At 43.8% G+C, this 20012-nt stretch overlaps 1 protein-coding gene across 1 annotated transcript; it reads left to right on the forward strand.

Moving 5' to 3' along the window:
- Positions 1-7339: 7339 nt before the first annotated feature.
- Positions 7340-8206, forward strand: LOC120654097 (pectinesterase inhibitor 8-like). The gene has a single exon (XM_039931673.1). It carries the CDS (start codon positions 7452-7454, stop codon positions 7998-8000), a length of 549 nt encoding a protein of 182 aa, XP_039787607.1. The 5' UTR covers positions 7340-7451; the 3' UTR covers positions 8001-8206.
- Positions 8207-20012: the final 11806 nt, after the last annotated feature.

The following is a 20012-nucleotide window of genomic DNA, read 5'->3' on the forward strand; positions in this document are numbered from 1 at the left end:
CGGTGAGACACGAATACACGATGTGCGTGCGGCTATTCCTTTTCGGCTCGATGGGGGAAAAGGAATGGTGTGGTGCGCTTATTATTCTTTTGCGATAACGCGAGGAGAGGATGAGATCGATGGGGATGCTGCCGGCCGCCGCTGCCTTGTTGCCCCCGGCCCTTTAGGTGCGGATCGCTGTCGCGTCAAGCAAAAGGCATGTGGCCGCCTAGCTAGCCTGTAATCCTTCTAGCGCGCACCACACAAAAAAGCAGCAACGCCATGGCGTGCTTTTGCTTGCATTTCCACGGCTAATGTGCAGGCAGGCATGTCGTTACGTTGTACCAGCAGCTAGTCGGCTACGATACTGCTACTACTCATGTAGCCAAATTTAAGATTACTACTGTTTAATTGGCTTGCAGGCGCACTAATATAATGTACTAATCGGCAAGCTTTACAGCTACCTCGACGACGTGAAGGCTGATCATCGGAGGCTTTCTTTTTTTATATATCGAGGCCGACCGATCGAATCAAATGGGGCATGCATGCCCGTCGAGCTCTTGCAATCATGCTATGTGATATCACCAGTTCAATTCCAGCCCTGTATTATGCACTCGCCGTTCCAACTGTGTTTGGGCCGTCTGGGCTCGGAATCTAATTAACTGATCTGCCTTCATTATTTTATAATTTTGTTGACGCCGGTTTTTGACACGTGTCAAATAAGTTGATTTTTGTGAAGAGAAGGTGACCGATTTGAAAGAAACCAAAAGATGCACAGTATTGAAATCGGCCGATGGAGTCCGTCCGATGGACCAGAGTAATATGCTTCGAAGATGCTGATTCGCCCGCTCTGGTACTCGGCCGATGGGGAGTTGCCGATGAAGTCAAGGAAGGAGAAGAGGACCCGGACTCTACGAAAATCTTGATGATTCGGTTATAATATTTTAAGTAGTTTGATTTTTAGAAAAAAAATTTTTGGTCAAGTAATGTTTGCCGTGATCGGTTAGGACTTGATAGCGCTAGGCTATATATATCAGTTGTAAGGGACCGGAAAAACTTGATACACATCCAATACAACAAACTTTACAATTTCTTTGCACTTTTTCGGCGACTTCGACTTTTCTCTTCATTTTTCGATGAGTCGATCAAAGACGCCTCACATTCGAGCGACTTGATTTGCTAGTGAGTTTTCGTTTTACCGAGTATATTTGAGTTTTAGCTACCGGGCGCATCGCTGTGACTTCGTTCAAATCTATTCAAAAGTTATCGAGTTTAACTAGGCATTGACTTCCGGGCGCATCGCTGTCGTCTCGTCTAGATTTATTCACCAATTATCGATATCGGCTAGATTTGTAGGTTTTCCTACACTTTTTGGCCATTATCACATCTAAAAACATACTAGATCGGCTTTAGGTTTTGGAGTAACACTTTTGTTATCTCAAGAGTCGGTTTAGATTTATTTTTAGCTTCACATCATCTGAGTTACACATTCGTAGCTTAGATCTTGTCATACATACACGATCGGCTATTCAAAGCCTATTTTGTCATTTAGTGAATCGGCTGATCCTGCCGATACGCTCGTCTACTACGCGCTTGCATATAACATCTTTTTGTCGTCTATAGTATCGGCAAAGCTTGCCGATACGCCCATCTGAGAGATTCGGAATCCCAGCCGATATGCTCTCGAATTTGATTTTGTTTTCTCCCTTGTCAATTTCAGGTCAAATTGACTGGCACGCTTGGTTGACTTTCCGTGACTCGGCGAACACTTGCCCTCGAATTTCAGTGTGTTGATTTTTGCGTCAACAAATTTTAATGCAAATTCTCCATTGTTCACAATTCTATATGTAAATTATTTTATAATTTTATTGCATCCCATGTGAAGAATATTAGTTATTTTCCAATATTTTTTTGAAAGTATTTTTGGCGCCATAAAAATTCAAATAATTTTTCAAAGTAATCTAATTTGGTGAATTTAATTTTAAAATTGTAGCAGTACATGTACAGTTTTAAGCAAAATGTGTTCATCACTATTTGTTCTATCACTAGAAAACGTTTCATTAACTTTGGAGGTGATTTAGAGGTCGTTTGGCCTGAGTTACTCTATCCGTCCTGAAATATAAGTCATCTTGGGAGTGTTTTACTGTGTCCAGATTCATAGAATGTTCAATGAATCTGGACATACAGTTTGTCTAGATTTAGAGAATGTTCAATGAATCTGGTAAAATGCCAGAATGATTTACATTTCAGGACAGAGAGAGTAATTGACAGAAGAGATGGAGATGTTAAATAAGTAATGAAAGTTAGAACTCAGTGTCGTATAAGGAAGGAAAAAAATTCAGAACCAAGGATGGATCCGAATTATCTCAATCACCTATTTCCACACACCGTTTTCTACAAAATGGGAACTTATAACTTACCCGCTAATCTTTCAAAACTCCTGTGTGTGCACGCCTCTTTTTTTTTGTAATTCCTTGATTTCTTCCTACAAGAAAAAAAATCCTGTGAATTATTTTAGATTTTTTTTAGTGATACTCTTGCTAAATAATTTTGTGGAAGATTTGAGGATTTTTTTTGAAAAAAATTGATGAAAAAACTTTTCAAAAAAGTTTGTGGAAATTTTTGGGCCAAAAAATAAAGTTAGTAAGTGCCTCCTTTGGATATTTATCCATAATTTTTTTATTATAATTTTTCTCAACATGGCCACTCATTTTTGGACTGAAAAGGACATGGAGCATAATGTGGACCGCGCGTGGCTAAAAAATAAACTAGAAAAATGAATATATTGACTAAATTCATAGTGCATGCCTATGCCAATCAGCATCTATGGTCCTTAGTTTTTTCATACTTGGTGGTGGATGATCCATGATGAAAAACTGACGCATATTGTTTTTCTTTCATGGCCATTTCTATGCGACGGTTTCTAATATTGGAACTTCTGCATTCATCTGACCTTTTACACATGCACTAAGACCAGTCTCAGTAGGGAGTGTTATCGCACACTTACCAAGATTGTGAACTAGATAACCGAGCCGGAAAAATATCATGGTGATGACACTCCTCTCACATCTCATGACACTCACCCTTTTCTCTTCTGGTATGTCAGCAAATTTAATGCTCATAATACTCCCATGATGACATTTTCATTGAGACTGACCTAAACCTAAATAGGTACTCACTGAGTTATTGTTTTACTCTCGACATGCTTACATGCTCCACCTCTTCCTTCTCTCCTTTTGTTCGAATCCCTTATTGGCTGGTTGAAGCCCAGGCAGGCCCGTGCATGCAGGTTTACGATTTTTGGTTGGCCGCATTGAGGTTTGAGCCTAGCTGGTCAGATGCAAAAGGAATCCCTCCGTGTGGCTCTGCAGGTACAAAACAAGAATCATGTATGATAACACTTTTTAAAATCTTTTATCGCATACAAAAGTTTTTGTGCGGGCAACCAAACAACTTCAACGTGTAGCCTGATTGGATATAGCCAGACAACCAATCAAACGACTATTGCATCTGTGGAGCCTGGCTAACGGGAGCCTGGCTCATAGGTACAAGTCAGGCTCGGCTGGACAACGAACCAATCATGCCCTTAAAGGCCAAAGCCCAAAGCTATTGCCACCGTGCTTCTCCCAGATCACAAGTCACAAGCCTTTACTTCCCTTTCTTCTTCCTTCAGGCAGTCTCACAATGCCATCATCGCCACTCATTCAGCCACACACGGATGCCAATATCTAGCTGCATATTACTGTCACGTTAAAAAAAAAGCTCAAGGCCCAGAATGTGAATTTTAACAAAGAAATTAAATTTGAAAGGTTTAGCCTTGAGTATAAAATGACAAGTTCTTTAGTTGAAAGTTGAAGGAGTACAAACGCCAGTTCGAAAACTTAGGTTTTCTTATTAGTTCAAAGAGTTTTCTTGATTATTTGGTTTTCTTATTAGTTCAAAGAGTTTTCTTGATTTTACTTGATAGTTGTTGGCTTGCTACCATGTTGGTCTGGGATTTTTTTTTTGTCTTGGGATCAAAGGGAAATCTTGTAAAATAGTTGATCCCTCAGTGACAAAACTAACATTTTGATGTTCTTGAGCTTAGGTCCAATTTAGATCATCTAGGACCAAAGTTTAATTTGAGTCAAACGTTTGGTGCCTAAAAGTTAGGTGACTTCTGTTTGGATGAACTAAAATAGGACTAAAGTTTAGTCCGATATTTGATAATAGACTAAACATGGACTAACTATGAACTAATCAAGCTAATAGATTCTAACTAGCTAGCTATAATCAATGCAATTAGTCCATATTTAATCCTAATTAGCCTTGCCAAATTCAAGAACTAAAACATAGTTCTCGGATCTAAACGGGGTCTAAAATTACTCCATACTCTATTTGGATCCCATGACGAAAAGTTAGATGAGACACAAAATATCCATTATATCCATCCTCTTTGAATGTAAGCGAAGAGATAAGGTAGAGGGGTAATTTGGTCATTTCTTGGATGGTTGGCTACTTTTGGTCAAAATTAGGTGTTTTTTAGAACTAATAAACTAAAGTTTAGTTGGGATGAAATTATTTTTTAGTCTACCATTTATCTATACTATAAAAGTTGAAACAATTGAAACCCTTGCTCACCAAGATTAGGCCCACCGTACCCCTCACGGAGGTCCCACTTGTCAGACCAAAAGGCTTGACGAAAAGGAGGGAGAGATTGATTTCGTCAATGTTTTCCACCAAAATCCTATTACTTTTTACACCAGCAATTTACTATACCCATTTTTTGTACCCACATATTACTTTTCTTTAGCATACACATACTTTCCTTTGCACAGATATTGACCCATAATTCACGTCATTTTTTCTTTTGGAATGATAATAATTGACATTATTGTTTATGGATGAAAAAGAAAGACGTGTATTAACGTATTACTTTCCTTTAGTATACACATACTTTCATTTACAGATACGTTATATTTATGGAATGAAAAGAAAGACGTATATTATTTTTAGAAGAAAAATAAATGACATTGTTGCTTGATGGTTTTGGAAGGATACTATAATTATTCAGATATTGACATCATTGCTTATGGAAGAAAAAGAAAGACATGTATTATTGATGGTTTTGGAAGGATATTAATTGACATCATTGTTTTATGGAAGGAAAAGAAAGATGTGTATTATTTTTTGAAAGAAAATAAATAACATCATTGCTTGATGGAAGAAAAATTAAATACGGGGCCCCCACTTGTCAGACCAAAAGGTTTGACTAAATGGAGGGGGAGATTGATTTTCTCAATGTTTTCCACCAAAATCCTATTACTTTTCACACCAGCAATTATCTATACCCACCTCTTGTACCCACATATTACTTTTTTTAGCACACACATACTTTTTTTGCATATTCATTGACCCATAATTCACATCATTTTTTCTTTTGGAAAGGATAATAATTGATATCATTGTTTATGGAAGGAAAAGAAAGACATGTATTAACATATTATTTTTCTTTAATATACACATACTTTCCTTTGCACATACATTAACCCATAATTCACGTCATTTTTTCTTATGGAAGGATAATAATTGACATCATTGGTTATGGATGAAAAAGATGTGTATTATTTTTAGAAGAAAAATAAATGGCATCGTTGATTGATGGTTTTGGAAGGATGTTAATTAACATCATTGTTTTATGAAAGGAAAAGAAAGGTGTGTATTATTTGTGGAACGAAAGTAAATAACATCATTGCTTGATGGAAGAAAAATTACTTGTCAGCCCAAAGGTTTGACGAAAAGGTTTGACGAAAGAGGGTGTAGACCCACGAAATTGATAGAAGAAAAATGTTTCCACCAAAATCCTAATAATTTTTACACCAAACACTTTTACCTACCCACCTTTGTACCCACTTGTTACTTTCCATTATTTGTATACCAGGTGACAATAATATTTTGGTAAGACTTATTACTTTCCATTGTTTGTATACCAGGCGACAATGATATTTTGGTAAAACTTGTTCGACATCCTAAAATCTCTCTATTTTTTCCTTTTGGTTGTGAGGTGATTATCCTTCCTTTTATGTTTGACATCCTTTCAATATTTACCTCATCAATTAAGGAAACATATTAGCAAGGGATTGGCCGGCTATGTAGGGATAAGAGGCCGGATTTGTGTTAACCTTCCAATATTTGTCCCATCAATTAAGAAAACAGATTAGCCAACCATGTTTTCTATCCTTATACTTGCCATTGATGCGGGTGGCTCCCTATGCATATATATACAGGTAATAGCATTCATGTGTCACACATAGTGCAGGCGCATTCCTTTCAACTCCAAAAATTCTTGGTAGTAGTAGTAGTAGAACATGGTTGATGCCCTTGAGATGCCACATGGTTCACGAGTCGGCTTGATCGTGGTTGTTGCTTCTATCGGCCCTGCGATCCCGAGGTGTTCGTTTGATACGTTCTTCACAAGGGAGATATATCTTATGGATTTCTAAGTTTGAATTTTAAATTTTTCTATGAATTATTATTGATTTGGGTATTAGGTATGTAAATAGTATTTTTTTTAAAGTCGTATTGGATTCCTACGCATTGTAACGGATTTTGACCAAACAATAGGTGCCAAACTCATTGATGCCGAACTCCGCAATAACTTCATGATGGTCATCGGAGTACTTGCCAATCGTGATAGAGGTGAATCAAATCATCACATTGCTGGCATTCAGTTCGTGTAATTTATATTTTATGAACTTTCCTTTAGCACACATATACTTCCTTTACACATAAATTGACCCATAATTCACGTCATTTTCTCTTCTGAAAGGATAATAATTGACATCATTGTTTATGAAAGAAAAATAAAAATGTGTATTAACGTATTACTTTCCTTTAGTATACATATACTTTCCTTTGCACATGCGTTCACCCATAATTCACAATATTTTTTCTTTTAGAAAGATAATAATTGTCATCATTGTTTATGGAAGGAAAAGAAAGACATGTATTATTTTTAGAAGAAAAAATAAATGACATCATTGCTTGATGATTTTGGAAGGATATTAATTGACATCATTGTTTTATAGAAGAAAAAAGATGTGTATTATTTTTGAAAAGAAAATAAATTATATCATTGCTTGATGGAAGAAAAATTACATATATGCCATTTAACTTTTCTTTCCACATAATATATGTCAATTGCAGAAACCTTCCAGCTTGTATTGGTTAGAACTTTTGAGTTGCCCCCGGACTCCATCTTCGGAGAAGACAATGAGGCGCCAAAAAGAGGACCCATAAAGCAGTTAATGCCATGTTAAATGGGGTGTACAAAACGTTCACAATGAATTGCATTACGTTCGCATTCCTGAGCATCTTTCGATCTCCCAATAAGAACTGACGCCCACGGCACCTCTGCACATTGCCACCACCAGGCTCTGCAATAATCCATCAAGAATCAACGCCGCAGCGCACTGTCCAGAAGCCACCGGAGCATGACGAGTAGCTCGAAGAGCGAGAGCCTCCTCGTCGCAGCCGTGGCTTTCGCCACGCTCCTCGCCGCCGACGCGACCGTGGAAACGACGTGCAAGGCGGCTGCCGGCGCGGACGCGCGCGTCGACTACGGCTTCTGCGTGTCGGAGCTGAGCAAGCACCGCGACAGCCCCGGCGCGGACGCGTGGGGCCTGGCCAAGGTGGCGGCCAACCTCGGCGTCAACAACGCCGGCGGCGCGGTCCGCGACGCGGATGCCCTCCTGGGCAGGCCGCCGGGCGCGGGCGCCGACGACGCGAAGAAGAGGGCGGCGCTGGGGCAGTGCCGCAGGCTCTACTTCGACATGGAGCTCTCGTTCGCCGGGGCGTACGACGAGATCAACGCGCGGGACTACGCGGCGGGGAAGGAGATGGCCGCGGAGGCCATGGCGCTGGCGCGCCGGTGCGACGACGTCTTCGCCGAGGCCGGGGTCCCGTCGCCGCTCGCGCGGCGCGGCGAGTACGCCGGGCAGATCGGGGTCGTGTGCACTGCCATCACCGACCTCATCAAGTGATGCGTTCAGAGTTCACGTGCTCGTTCCTTTCATCTTGTACCCAATAACTGAGGCATCATTTCTTCGACTAGTCAGCTGTTTCTTCCATCTTCCGTCAACCTGCGAGATTGTGAGAATGTCGGAGGCTTGTGACAACAGTCGGCAGTCGCCAAACTGATCACTAAAGCTCACCGGAGTCCGGAGACATGAAAATATTTTTTTTCCTCTCCTGATGCATGTCTCCGAGGAGATCGACCTCTCTCACGCGGCTCCCTCATCTTGCCGTTGCCACTTGGCAGAGTGGGCGACCGAAGCCTGTGTGACCATGAGGTTTCGTGCGCCGAGCTCTTGAAGCCGTAAACTCGCGTGGACTCACGTGTGCACGGTGGCCCAGCAAAGAGCGAGCGGCGCTTTTTTCTTTTTTATATTTTTTAAAAATAAAAATTTCAAAAATATATGTTCGTTTTGAAATATTTCAAAAATACCCTCCGGTCGCCCCCCCATAGGGCGACAGGCCTTAAGTGTAATTTTTTTTTCTTCAAATTCGCAATGAGGTCCCTGAAAAAAAAAGGCCCTGTCGCCCCCCCAACGGGCGACAGGGGTCTGTCGCCCACCCTTGGGGCGACAGGCCCTATATATTCCCTAGCCGCCATATGCCGCCATTCCCTTTGTCATTTGAGCCTGCCATATGCCGCCATTCCCTTTGTCATTTGAGTCTAAAAATTCAGGAAAAAAGAGAGGGGTGAGAAGAAGAAAAACGGCGAAGCTCTGCCGAATTGCGTACTTGCTCGACATATCTGTATATCACATAATACTTATCGAGTTATACTCTTTACTTCACTACCTTATTCAATAATCCGTAAAAACTAAGTATAAAATTCAACTACAACGTATAAGTATTTATAACTACGTGATGACACTCAAATTCTATACTGCATATGCCAAATTCTATTCTAAATTATAATTAATTTATAAATACATCTCTAATAGTACTGCAATTGTAATAATAAATGCGTAGAACTAATTTTCTAAACTAATTTACTACTACGTAACTACAAACTAAAGTATCATTGAACTCCTACTTAAATGGTTCTACTATAGCACTAATTAAATTAAATTACTCACCCCTACTTAAATTACTCATACTTAAATACGTAGTACTTAAATATAACAATATATAAACTAAATGTACTTACCTGCAGATCACAAGTGCTGAATCCGGCAAGACTTCGCCGCTTTCCTTCTCCTCACTCCTCTCTTTTTTTCTGAATTTTTGATGGAATTTTCGGGCTCAAATGAGGAGGGAAGGGGAGGGTTGGAGCTTATATATGGGGCCATACCCCGGTCGCCCCGAGGGGGGGCGACAGGCCCCCTGTCGCCCGTGGGGGGGGCGACAGGCCCCCTTTTTTTTTCCAGGGACCTCATTGCAAATTTAAAGAAAAAAATTACATTTAAGGCCTGTCGCCCTTTGGGAGGGCGACCGGGGGGTATTTTTGAAATATTTCAAAACAGACATATATTTTTGAAAATTTTATTTTTTAAAAATATAAAAAAGAAAAAACCGCGAGCGAGCAATCTATTTATGAGCCAACGGTCAGTTGCAGGCCCGATCCACTTTGTTCCTGACCCATTTTAAACTCTATTTCCGGTCCAATTCTGATTTCGGCCTAGATATTTTAAGCTCGGGCCTAGCAACTTTAGGCCCAAACGTATACGTTCACAGCCCGAGTTTGTGTGGTCCAAGCCTATTATAGTAGCCCATGAAACCCAAAGCATAAATCCAAAGAGCCCATATAGTCTAGAGCATATTAAAAAGATGGGAGTGACTAGATAACACTAGAAAAATGTTGCGCCCGTTGCCACCCATGAGAGACCCGTCACGGATGTATAGATCCATGCTTATAAAGTTTTGTTGCAGGTTCAGTCAAATTTGATTTGGGTTCTTAAATGTATGGCTTGTATGTAAATGTGCAAGGCGATTGAACCTGTCACCGATACATGGGTTTTATGTGAATTTGAGGTTCATGGACTGTAGATTGGTTTCGCCAAAGTTCAGGGGGTTTTCCGTAAAATTGCCATCAATAGAGTGCATGTTGATTTCGTTAAAGTTTAGGGGATCTTTTTGGTTTCGCCAAAGTTTAGGGAGGTTTTTAGAAAATTGCTGTCAGTAGAGTGCATGTCAATCTCGTTAAACTTTAGGGGGTATTTTGTAAAATTGAGATTCACAAAGGCCGAGCTACTTTTGCAAAATTGCTATCCATGGACTACGGATTAATTTCAACAAAATTTGAGGGTTTTTTTTTTTGCAAATTTACATCCTCAACTGCTCCTGACCGTCGGATCGGCCAATCCGATGGCCAAGGAATTTGTTACAGATCCATGATAGCCAATAGATTTACCGATCTTCGGGGGTGTTTAGTTCCCTCCCCAAAAGTTTTACACCCATCACATCAAAGAGAAACTTGTTATTAGAAGTATTAAATAAAAACTATTTACAAACTTTTTTATACAGATAAGTTGTAAATCGCGAGACGAATATAATGAGCCTATTTAATTCATGATTTGCAACAATTATGCTACATAATCATCCACTAATTATGGATTAATTATACTCATTAGATTTATCTCGCGATTTACAACCCATCCATGCAAAATGTTTTGTAAACATATTTTATTTAGTACTCCTAAATAGCAAGATTCTCTTTCAAAAAAAATTTTGGGGAGAAACTAAACACAGCAAGATTCTCTTTCATATCAGACTATCTTGGTTAGGTCCCATCTTGATTAAGTTAGATTTGTTGGTGCAATTCGATCTAGTGTGGCTTGAGTTATCAATTGGCTATCTCAACTGATCATAGTTATGACTGAGAAAAGGCTCTTTTATAATTAGATTTGAAAGCGATAGGGTGCTCTAGCTTAAGAGGGGGATGAGGTGAATTAGGCACTATTAAAACCTTGACATATGGCTCCAACTAGTTTGCACAAAACTTAAACTAAAACAAGCTAACTAGATGTGCAACTACGGTTCACCTTAGTGTGTAACCCTCATCCTAAAAGAGTTTTGCAACCTATAGCCAATCCTAGCAAGATACTACACTAACAAGGTAAAGACACACAAGTTGCAATATGAAATGCGGAAGCTTAAAGAAAGGGATGAGAGGAAGCGAACTCTTGACACAAGGATTTATCCCGTGGTTCAGATTGGCACAAAGGCGCCCCTACGTCCACGTTGTTGAAGCACTCACGAAGAGTATCGCTTCCCGGCAATCAAGTCTCTTCTGTGAACACAATCACGGTCACCTTGATCCCGATCTTCACTAAGGGAGATTGCCCACAAAGGAGGAGTCTCCGTCCCCCGCACAAAGTCGTCGACGCCGCTCCACACCAAGCTGGAGGGTCGTTGACTTGCCGGCGAGCCACCAATTGCTCCAAGGGGCCGGCGCACCGTAATATAAGTGTGGTTCACTCTAGAACCAGCCACAAGGATCTCAACCTTGCTTGTTCACTCACTCAAGAGCTAATCTAGTACTCACACTTTACAAAGCTAGTGCTAAAACCAAAGGATATGATCAATGAGCTCTTGTATGGCTTGTAGGTGTTCTTGGGTGTGTGTATGACTTCTAGCAACTCCAGCCTCCTCAAAATAGCCGGGGTGAGGCGTATATATAGGCCACCAACTCAAGAGAGTCGTTACTAGCCGTTGGCCAGTTTTCTGCGTAGGCATCGGAACTTCCGGTGCATAGGGCATCGGTTCTTCCGGTCACTCTGCGCTTTGAAGTAGCCGTTGGCCTCTCTGACACTGCTGCAGCAACTTCAGGGACCATCGGATGAACCGATGCTATAGCGTCGGAACTTGTAACACCTCACGTGTTTAGCACTGTTTAAAAATGCAATTAACATCAAATGACACATTAAACCCTAGTTTGTATTTACTTAAAAGTCAGAATTCCGTTTAAATACACCAAAAAGTCAACTCTCACACCTTCGCTCAAATGAACTTTTGCCCAAAACGAAAGTTGTAGAGTTTGACAAGACTAACAACTTTCGTGTTCAAAGTTTTTCAAGTTCTAACATGAAATTTGGAGTTAGCCCCGAAAAACAAGTGGGTGCATTAAACTTGAATTCAAATTTTAAACTTTCAAATCATCGCTCAAACAAATTTTTGGCTGAAAGGAAAGTTGTAGGAAATTAAATTTTGAACAACTTTCGTGTTCAAAATTTTTCGAGTTTCAATTGAAAATCTTGAGTTTTGGACCAAGTCAAACAGTTGACTTTTCTTTTCTCTCTCCACTCCCTTTCTCCCTTCTCTCTCTCTCCCTCGCTCTCCCTGCCTCTCTGCGCGCACGCAGGCACTTGAGCGTGCACGCACGCCCGCTCGCTGCGCTGCTGCCATGCCATCGCTGCGCCGCTGCCCCGCCGTGCTTGCTGCCTAGCCATGAGCGCTCGCCTGCACGCCGCGCCGCTGGCCCTCCACCCCGCTCGAGTGCCCACGCCGGACCCGCTCGCTGCGCCCGCCCGCACCTCGCCACCAGCGCCCTGCGCGCCGCGGCGCCTGTGCTGCCTCACCGCCCGGCCACGCCACGCGCGCCCTTCCCCACCTTTGACCCCGCGCACGCATTCAAGTGCTCGCCCGCCCGCTGACCCTTCCCCGTCCCGTCAAGCCTGCTGCGCCCTGCCGTCGGCGAGCACGCCGCGACAAGCGCTCGGCGATGCACCGCCATCGCCGTCGTGCCCAGCCGAGCCGCGGACCGCGGCTAGCCTTCATTGCCGCGTGCTACCGACGCCACCAACCCACTCGTTGCGCCCTGGCACGCCATCAAGGCCGCTCGGCGAGCACGCCACCGCACGCCGCTCACGCGTCGCCGTTCCTTTCTTCTACGCCCTCTCCTGCCGAGCTCCCCCTCCCCATTTGCTTCGCCCAAGGGCGTTCCACCCTCCCGCTCCACTCCCCTTCCCTTACCAAGCCGAGCCGCGCCGCCCCAGTGCCAGAACGCGCTGCCGCCCCGCCATTGCCGCCGCCGCTCGAGCTCACCGTGGAGCCCCTACCTCCGGTGCCCCTCGGTCCCAATTGAACCCCGGAACGGGACCTCCTCGCCGCGGTGAAGCTCCACGGCCAAGCCTCGCCCATCCCCATCGCCGCCCGATGCCGCCGTCACGGGCAGAGCCGCCGCCGGCCGCCGCCCGCCGCGGAACCCCCTTTTCCGCCCTTCCTCGACCCGATTTGACTCGCCCACGAGCTCCCCCACCTCCCACCGGTGCTCGACGACCCAACCTCCACCGCCCAAAGCCGCCGGGGCGCCGCCGCCGCAGCTCGCCACCGCCGTCGGCCGTGCTGCTACGCCGCCGACCCTGCTCCGGCCATCCCCGTCGACCACAACACCCACCCACAGGTAGAGCTCGGTGAGCTCTCACCCCTGGACGCCATCCCCGCCGCCGGCGAGCCTCCTCCTCACCGGGAAACAACCGCCGCCGCCTCCCCTGTCCCAACTCCGGCCAAGGGGTTATGTGCGACCCCTCAAATTATTCCAGGGGCCTAGATGCAAGTTTCCATTTCCTTTTTCTTTTTGTTTTGAAAAACAACAAACTTGTAAATTCGTTTAAAAATCATAGAAAAATCAGAAAAATGCAAACTCAACTGTTCTGGAATCTTTGCAAAGAGATCTACAACTTTTGCTACATGCACTTTGTCATTTTCTCAATATTTTTTACTTCATTTAAAATACAAAGAAAATATACTTTATATTAGATCTCAAGTTACAAGCATGAGTTGTTAGCCATTTTTGGTTAGTCGGGTAAATGTTAGATGTATAACCTTGTGTAAAAGTTTCGTGGACAGTTGGCATGCCTAGCTATCAGTTTATTTAAGTCTTGATTTATGCCTAGGATAGATAGTTTTATTTATCTAAGTTGTTATGATATGTTTCATGGGTTCAAACTTTTACAGTACTTGTACTTTCGTTCCCAGAGTCTACAGAAAAAGTTTGAGAATTTTTAGTTAAATTCAACTGGACTAAATGATTTATGGAGAGGGTAGATACATTAAATCATGAAAAATAGTTCTTGCGCATGAAAAATTCTAATAATTTTTCTAAGGGTTAACTTTGAGTTTACAACCATGTTGGTAAAAGATGAAGCTATGGAACCTTCTATTTTTGTCTGTAGGTTTTAAACTAGGTTGTTGTAGCTTTATTTTGTCCTATTTATCATGCCCTGTGTATTGCTCTTTTAAATCTGAAAAATTTCCAGTAGACTCATCATCAGTTTAGGAGTTCTCAGTAAAAATTTTAGCATCTTTACTTGTAGAGTTTGTTCTGTATAAATGAATCTTAATCCTAGTAGTGGCTGTTTAATGCATTTTTAATGGTTAATATGCTGCATAAAATGGGCTGAAAGTTTCACAGTAGGCAAGTTACTCAGACCTGTACCTTGCATAAAAATTTCAAACCCAGAATCTCTGTGTAACTTTAGTTATGATAAGGACATGCTTAACCTAGTAATAAATGAGAAAAATCCCTTCTTTTGCTGCATAGGGATAAAAGGTAAAATCCACCCTAGTTACTTTGTGAAGTCAGACATAATGATTATTACTCTATAAATGATTGCCCAAGATGATGCAACCGAATATTTTGCAAATCATCTTGAGTTGCGTTGGATTACAACTCTATAGTGAAGAATTGAATAAATCGTATCACTAAAGTAACTCACGCATATGCATTTCATATAGATTCGACTACTCTACCAGACGGTACGTACGAGTTGGTGCCGGAGTCCGAGAGTGAGCAGCGTGAAGCTCAAGTGAATCTAACTGAAGCCACTAAAGACCCGAACCAAGTTTCGGAAGAGCCTAAGGCTAGTTACGCTCAGGAAGGCAAGCCCCAGAGCATGTCCTACCTATTTTTTTTAATTTATGCAACTGTTATATATTCCTATTTACCTGTGCATTTAAGTTTGTAGGAATTGTTTGGAACCCTAGTTGCATAATCTTAAGTATCTATGTTTGAATACTAGTATGTGTAGGTCGCTAGTTGGCTATGCTAATGGTTCGGTAGAAGTCGAGTGATTTCCTGTCACTCGCGAGCTCGTAGGAGTTGAATGCTTACTACACACTGCAATATAAGGTTTACGGGCGGGGTTGGTGTACTCGTGATACCCCGTCTGTTTAGTGAAAATAGATAAGGCCACGATGTGTGGTAGTGGTGGTTAAGCGTTTGAACGTACTAACCACATGCCGAGAATATGATAATCAGTAAGCTTAAGTACCTGATGGAACCGGCCGTGGAACATACTCCCCATTGTCTGGTCTTTGGTCACGCACGGGTGCAGGGCACCCTAGGGCGGTGGGCCTGTTTCATGCCCGGAGAAAAAGGGGAAAAGTCGCGTGGGTGATTGCATTCCCCATGCGTGTGTTTAGGTCTGCCTGGCCAGGTTAACAAATTCGATTCAAATCGTCCGTCTCTCACGGATATTGAGACTGCTTAACCCTTTTGCCACATAGAGTAAGAAGTGGAACAATGATGATGAGAAATATGGTTGAATGATGAAAAATAATTATTTTTCACCATGTATGCTATTGGATAGATGCTAATGTAGAATGGTTAATCAAACTAGAACTTGAAAGCTAAAATCGGAAAATAAGGACTTACTCTTTATTGCTTTTCGGCAAAAACAACCCCTCAAGCCAAAAGCCTTGCATGTCTAGTTAGAGGGTTAAATATATCCTAGTCGGATAAGCCTTGCTGAGTATTAAAATACTCAGCCTTGCTTGTGGCTCCACTTTGTTTTCAGGTGATACGTTTGAAGATCAGATAGCTAGTTTGACCTGGCCGTGTGTTTTACCTCTTGGTTGGTCGGTGGAGTGGGATACGACTCCGGCCAACGATGACAATGCCGAGTGATGTCATGGACGGGCTTCATCATGACACCATGTATCGTCGCTTAGAACTCATTTTATTTCCGCTGCAGTGAACTCTGAACTAATTTCAATTCGAAATTCAAGTACCTTTCGGAGTTTTCGAACTTGGTTTGTAATAATTAAGTTAAGATTCTGTAATGTAATGTATTTGAGAAATGTTGTACTCTCTGGACTCACCTTCGTGTGGGTTGCATGTAAGCTTTGGGTTCGATCGACGCTCAGGTGGATTCTTCGGGACTTTACCCGACAGCACTGCCGAATTACTCCGTTTGAAGTGTGTGTTAGCCGGGATTATCTTTAAGATGATGGTTAGCACACTTGAGCTGGATTAATTAGGGCGGTACTGCCACAGAACTTCCGGTGACATTTGATCTTCCGTTACACCTTGCTGACGTCATCGCACCGACACATTGCTCCGATGGCCATCAGTTCATCCGGTGCTGAAGGCTTGGCTGCTGCACGCTTGACATCGTTTCTGGAACATGGTACATCAATTGCACCGATGCCTCTGAATGGACCGTCGGTTCAACCGGTGCTGCACTCTTTCTTCAGTTGATCTTCCCTTGATCTCCAGAGGCGCTCAGACTTGCACCGATGACTGGGCGTCGGATCTTCCGACAACCATCGGATGCACCGATGCTCATGCATCGGTTAAACCGGTGCCTCTGTTTTCTGCCGAACTCGTCCAATGCATCGCAGCGATCAATTTGATCCTTCAAATTTATTCTATCTCTAGATTTCCACTATGCTTTTACATCTCTACGGCGGATTGGACTTGTCATCTTGATGGTGGATTGGACTTGACGTCTCGACGATAGATTGGACATTGCGTCTTGACGATGAATTAGATATGTTGACTTATATCCATGGGACCTAAAAACTCCTACAAGTGTGATCTCACAAACTCATTAGTCCCATTGATTATGTTGTCACTCAATCACCAAAATCACAAACAATGGCCTAAATGGGGTCATGTTCCTTACAATTGTAAGGATCACCGGGGTGTCCGACCCTAGAGCGGGAGGGGGTGAATAGGGTCGCTAATCGCTTTCTATCCTAAGGCTCAATCTATTTGCATGAGATAAACCTAACACGTCCTACACATTATGACTAAGGTTTATCTATACTACTCTCTACTTACTCCTAAAACACTTGCAACCTATAGCCAATCCTAATCAAACTAACTAGGAAAGTAAAGGCACACAAGATAGAGTAAATGCGGAAACGTAATACGGTAAGTAAAGAGGTAAGGGAGGGAATATGCAGACTCCCGTGAAGACACCAAGACACATGATTTAACGTGGTTCAGTTAGGACACCAAGTCCCTCCCTACGTCCACGGCCACTTATCCAACACGAACAAGTGTGATGCCGAGTCTCTCCGCTTGATCACCGTCTTGCGTTCGTCACCAAGGCTCCCGGTAAGTAAAGACTAAGTGACCCCAAGTCACCAAGACAAGGCCACCACCACCGTCTCTCTCGAAGCGTCACCCACGGCACCGTCTTCACTATCGGAGCTTCTCACCAAGAGGGGTCTCCTTCCCCGCACAAAGTGTAGTTGCCTCTCCACACCAAGTCGGAGGGTCACACAACGAGTACACAGGATACTTGCCGCAGCAAGGCTTCTCTCAAGGGAGCTCTCGCAAGAACTAATCCCTATTACAAGCACTAAGCACTCTCACAAGTGTGCTTAAGCCTCTATGATGTACAATGATGCTCTATAGTGGTTGGAGGTGTTCTTCAAGTATATTAGGCTTCAGCAACACCAGCACACACAAATGAGGCGTGGGGTGGCATATATATAGCCCAACCCTTCAAACTAGCCGTTGGGAAAAGGCTGACGAAATCCCTTAACGCCGGTTGATCCGATGCTCAGTTTTTGTCATCACCGGTTTAACCGGTGAGTGTATTTTTCCAGCAACTTAGTCGTTACTGCTCCAACGGCTACTTGATCAATTGCACCGACGCTCTTGAAATCATCGTCGGTTTAACCAGTGAGTGCAAGCTCAGAAACCCCCCGAAAAATGGAGTCTCTGGACAACTGCACCGACGCTCACTTTGCCTTGATCGTCAGTTTAACCGGTGCCTGTAAAACTCCTGCTGTCTCTTCGTCCTCCAAGTCCATTATACCGGTGAGTGTAAAACACCCAACGTCGGTTAATCCGGTGCCAAGTTTATTGCACCGATGAGTGCAATTTGCTCATCATCAGTTTAACCGGTGATAGCAAATTATCTTCGTCTTGATCTTTTCGACTTGGATTTCTTCACGGTCTCTTCAATTCTTGTCCCTTGGACCGAAGAGGTTTCAGGGCGCTAATCGGTTAACGGAACCACCGTAGGTGCGGCCCTTCGGGCCTAGCTACACATATCTTCTCTTTGTCATCACTTGAACCTAAAAGCCTGAGAATGATCATTTTAACAATCATATTAGTCCAAGTGTTGTGTTGTCTATATCAATCACCAAAATATTATATTGAAATATGGCATGAGAGGCCATTTTCGCTACAAGATTCATCGGCAAGTTTTACTTAATTTATCGCCCTGGTTGTTATCGGTTAAATTCGATCCGTCTAATGGTGATGATAAGTTGAGTCAAATAAGCTAGATTTGTTTCTTTATAATTGAGTTTGTTGTTAATTCTAGCTGTAGCATGAGAATCGACTCTATAGGCGATGATCCCATTGGCGTATCAGACTGATAGATTCCTTGTTACTGATTAATTTTATTTATTTATCAAATGCAGGTCAATTTGACTGGTGCGCCGCAAACCTGAAGAGCAGGATCTGCACTGGAGATAAGTAGAACTATTAGGCCTTACCATGTCGTGCTCCGCAAGATTCACCAAACTGAATTTTGCGGCAACAAACACATATAGCCCACTCATATAGTCTTACCCCAAGATACTCGGAAAAATAAATATGTTAAAATTATGGAATAAAAGAGTAGCCTTCAATCCAAGATATGTACATCTGGCATTATAAAGATTTACAATAAATAGATAGAATGCGTAGCTGTGAATAGATCAGTCGTATGGTTAATTAGAGTATCGGAACCTCCGTAGGTTTGTATGAAAACGTGTGTTTAATTGGCTTTTTGCATAATTTCTTAACCATTAAGTTTTCAAATTTGATAAATAAAGTAGGTAAAGGGAAGAAGAAGAAGAAGAAGAGGAGGAGGAATATCTTCTTTCTAAATCCGGTGCTACCTACTCTTTTTCAAAGCCATTCCTTTCACTTAGGCACACACATATCACTACTCCAGCGCTCCACATCACCGCCGGTTCAAAATGGCCATCACCGCCGGTTCAAAATGGCCATCACCGCCAATTTTGAGGGGCGTTGGGTTTAACTCGACAGTGATAAAGAGGGCCATCACCGCCGGTTCCACAACCGGTGGTGTTGAACCTGTCCCAAAACAAACAAAAAAAGCCCTCCTGCTGCTCGCTGCCCGCCGACGCAGAGAGGAGGTGGCGGTCCCCTGCTGCTCGCTGCCCACCACCGCAGAGAGGAGGCACCGACCCTCCTGCTACTCCCAGCCCGTCGCCGCCCCACGAGCCCTCCTGCAGTGGACTCTGCTCGCCGCCGCCGCCCTGGGCCCGCTCCACGCCGCCCCCGGACCATGCTCCGTGCCGCCGCCGCGTGCTCGCCGCTTCCCTACCTACAGGGGAAGGGAGGGGAGGCGAGGTTAGGGGCAGTCGTGAGGAGGGGAGGGGAGGGGAGGGGCACCGCACCTCACAGAGGTCGATTCGCATGGCACCGCACCGGATCTCGCCGCTCCCGCCACCGCCGCACTTGCTGCTCCCGCCGCCGCCGCACTTGCCGCTCCTGCCGCAGGGGAAAGGAGTAGAGAGGGAAGGGGAAGGGTCGGCGGAGGCGCCCTGTGTGACGGCCGCCGCGGCGTGGATCTGGCCGCAAGCGCCGAGCTCCTGCGCCGGCCGCAGTCAAGCTCCCGCGATGGCCGTGGTCAAGCTCCCGCGCGTGGATGTCCCGCACCGAGCTCCCACGCAGACCCGCGGTCGAGCTCCCGCGGCGGCCGGCTGGCCGCGCGTGGATCTCCCCGCCATTGGGGAGAGAAGGGAGACGAGGGGAGAGGGGAGGAGATGGGGAATGAGAGGGAGGAGAA

This window comes from Panicum virgatum, chromosome 1N (assembly GCF_016808335.1).
Source record: "Panicum virgatum strain AP13 chromosome 1N, P.virgatum_v5, whole genome shotgun sequence".
NCBI lineage: Eukaryota > Viridiplantae > Streptophyta > Magnoliopsida > Poales > Poaceae > Panicum > Panicum virgatum.

Excerpts from the sequence above, each read along its gene's own strand:
- LOC120654097 (XM_039931673.1), top strand. The coding sequence starts at position 7,452 with ATGACGAGTAGCTCGAAGAGCGAGAGCCTCCTCGTCGCAGCCGTGGCT.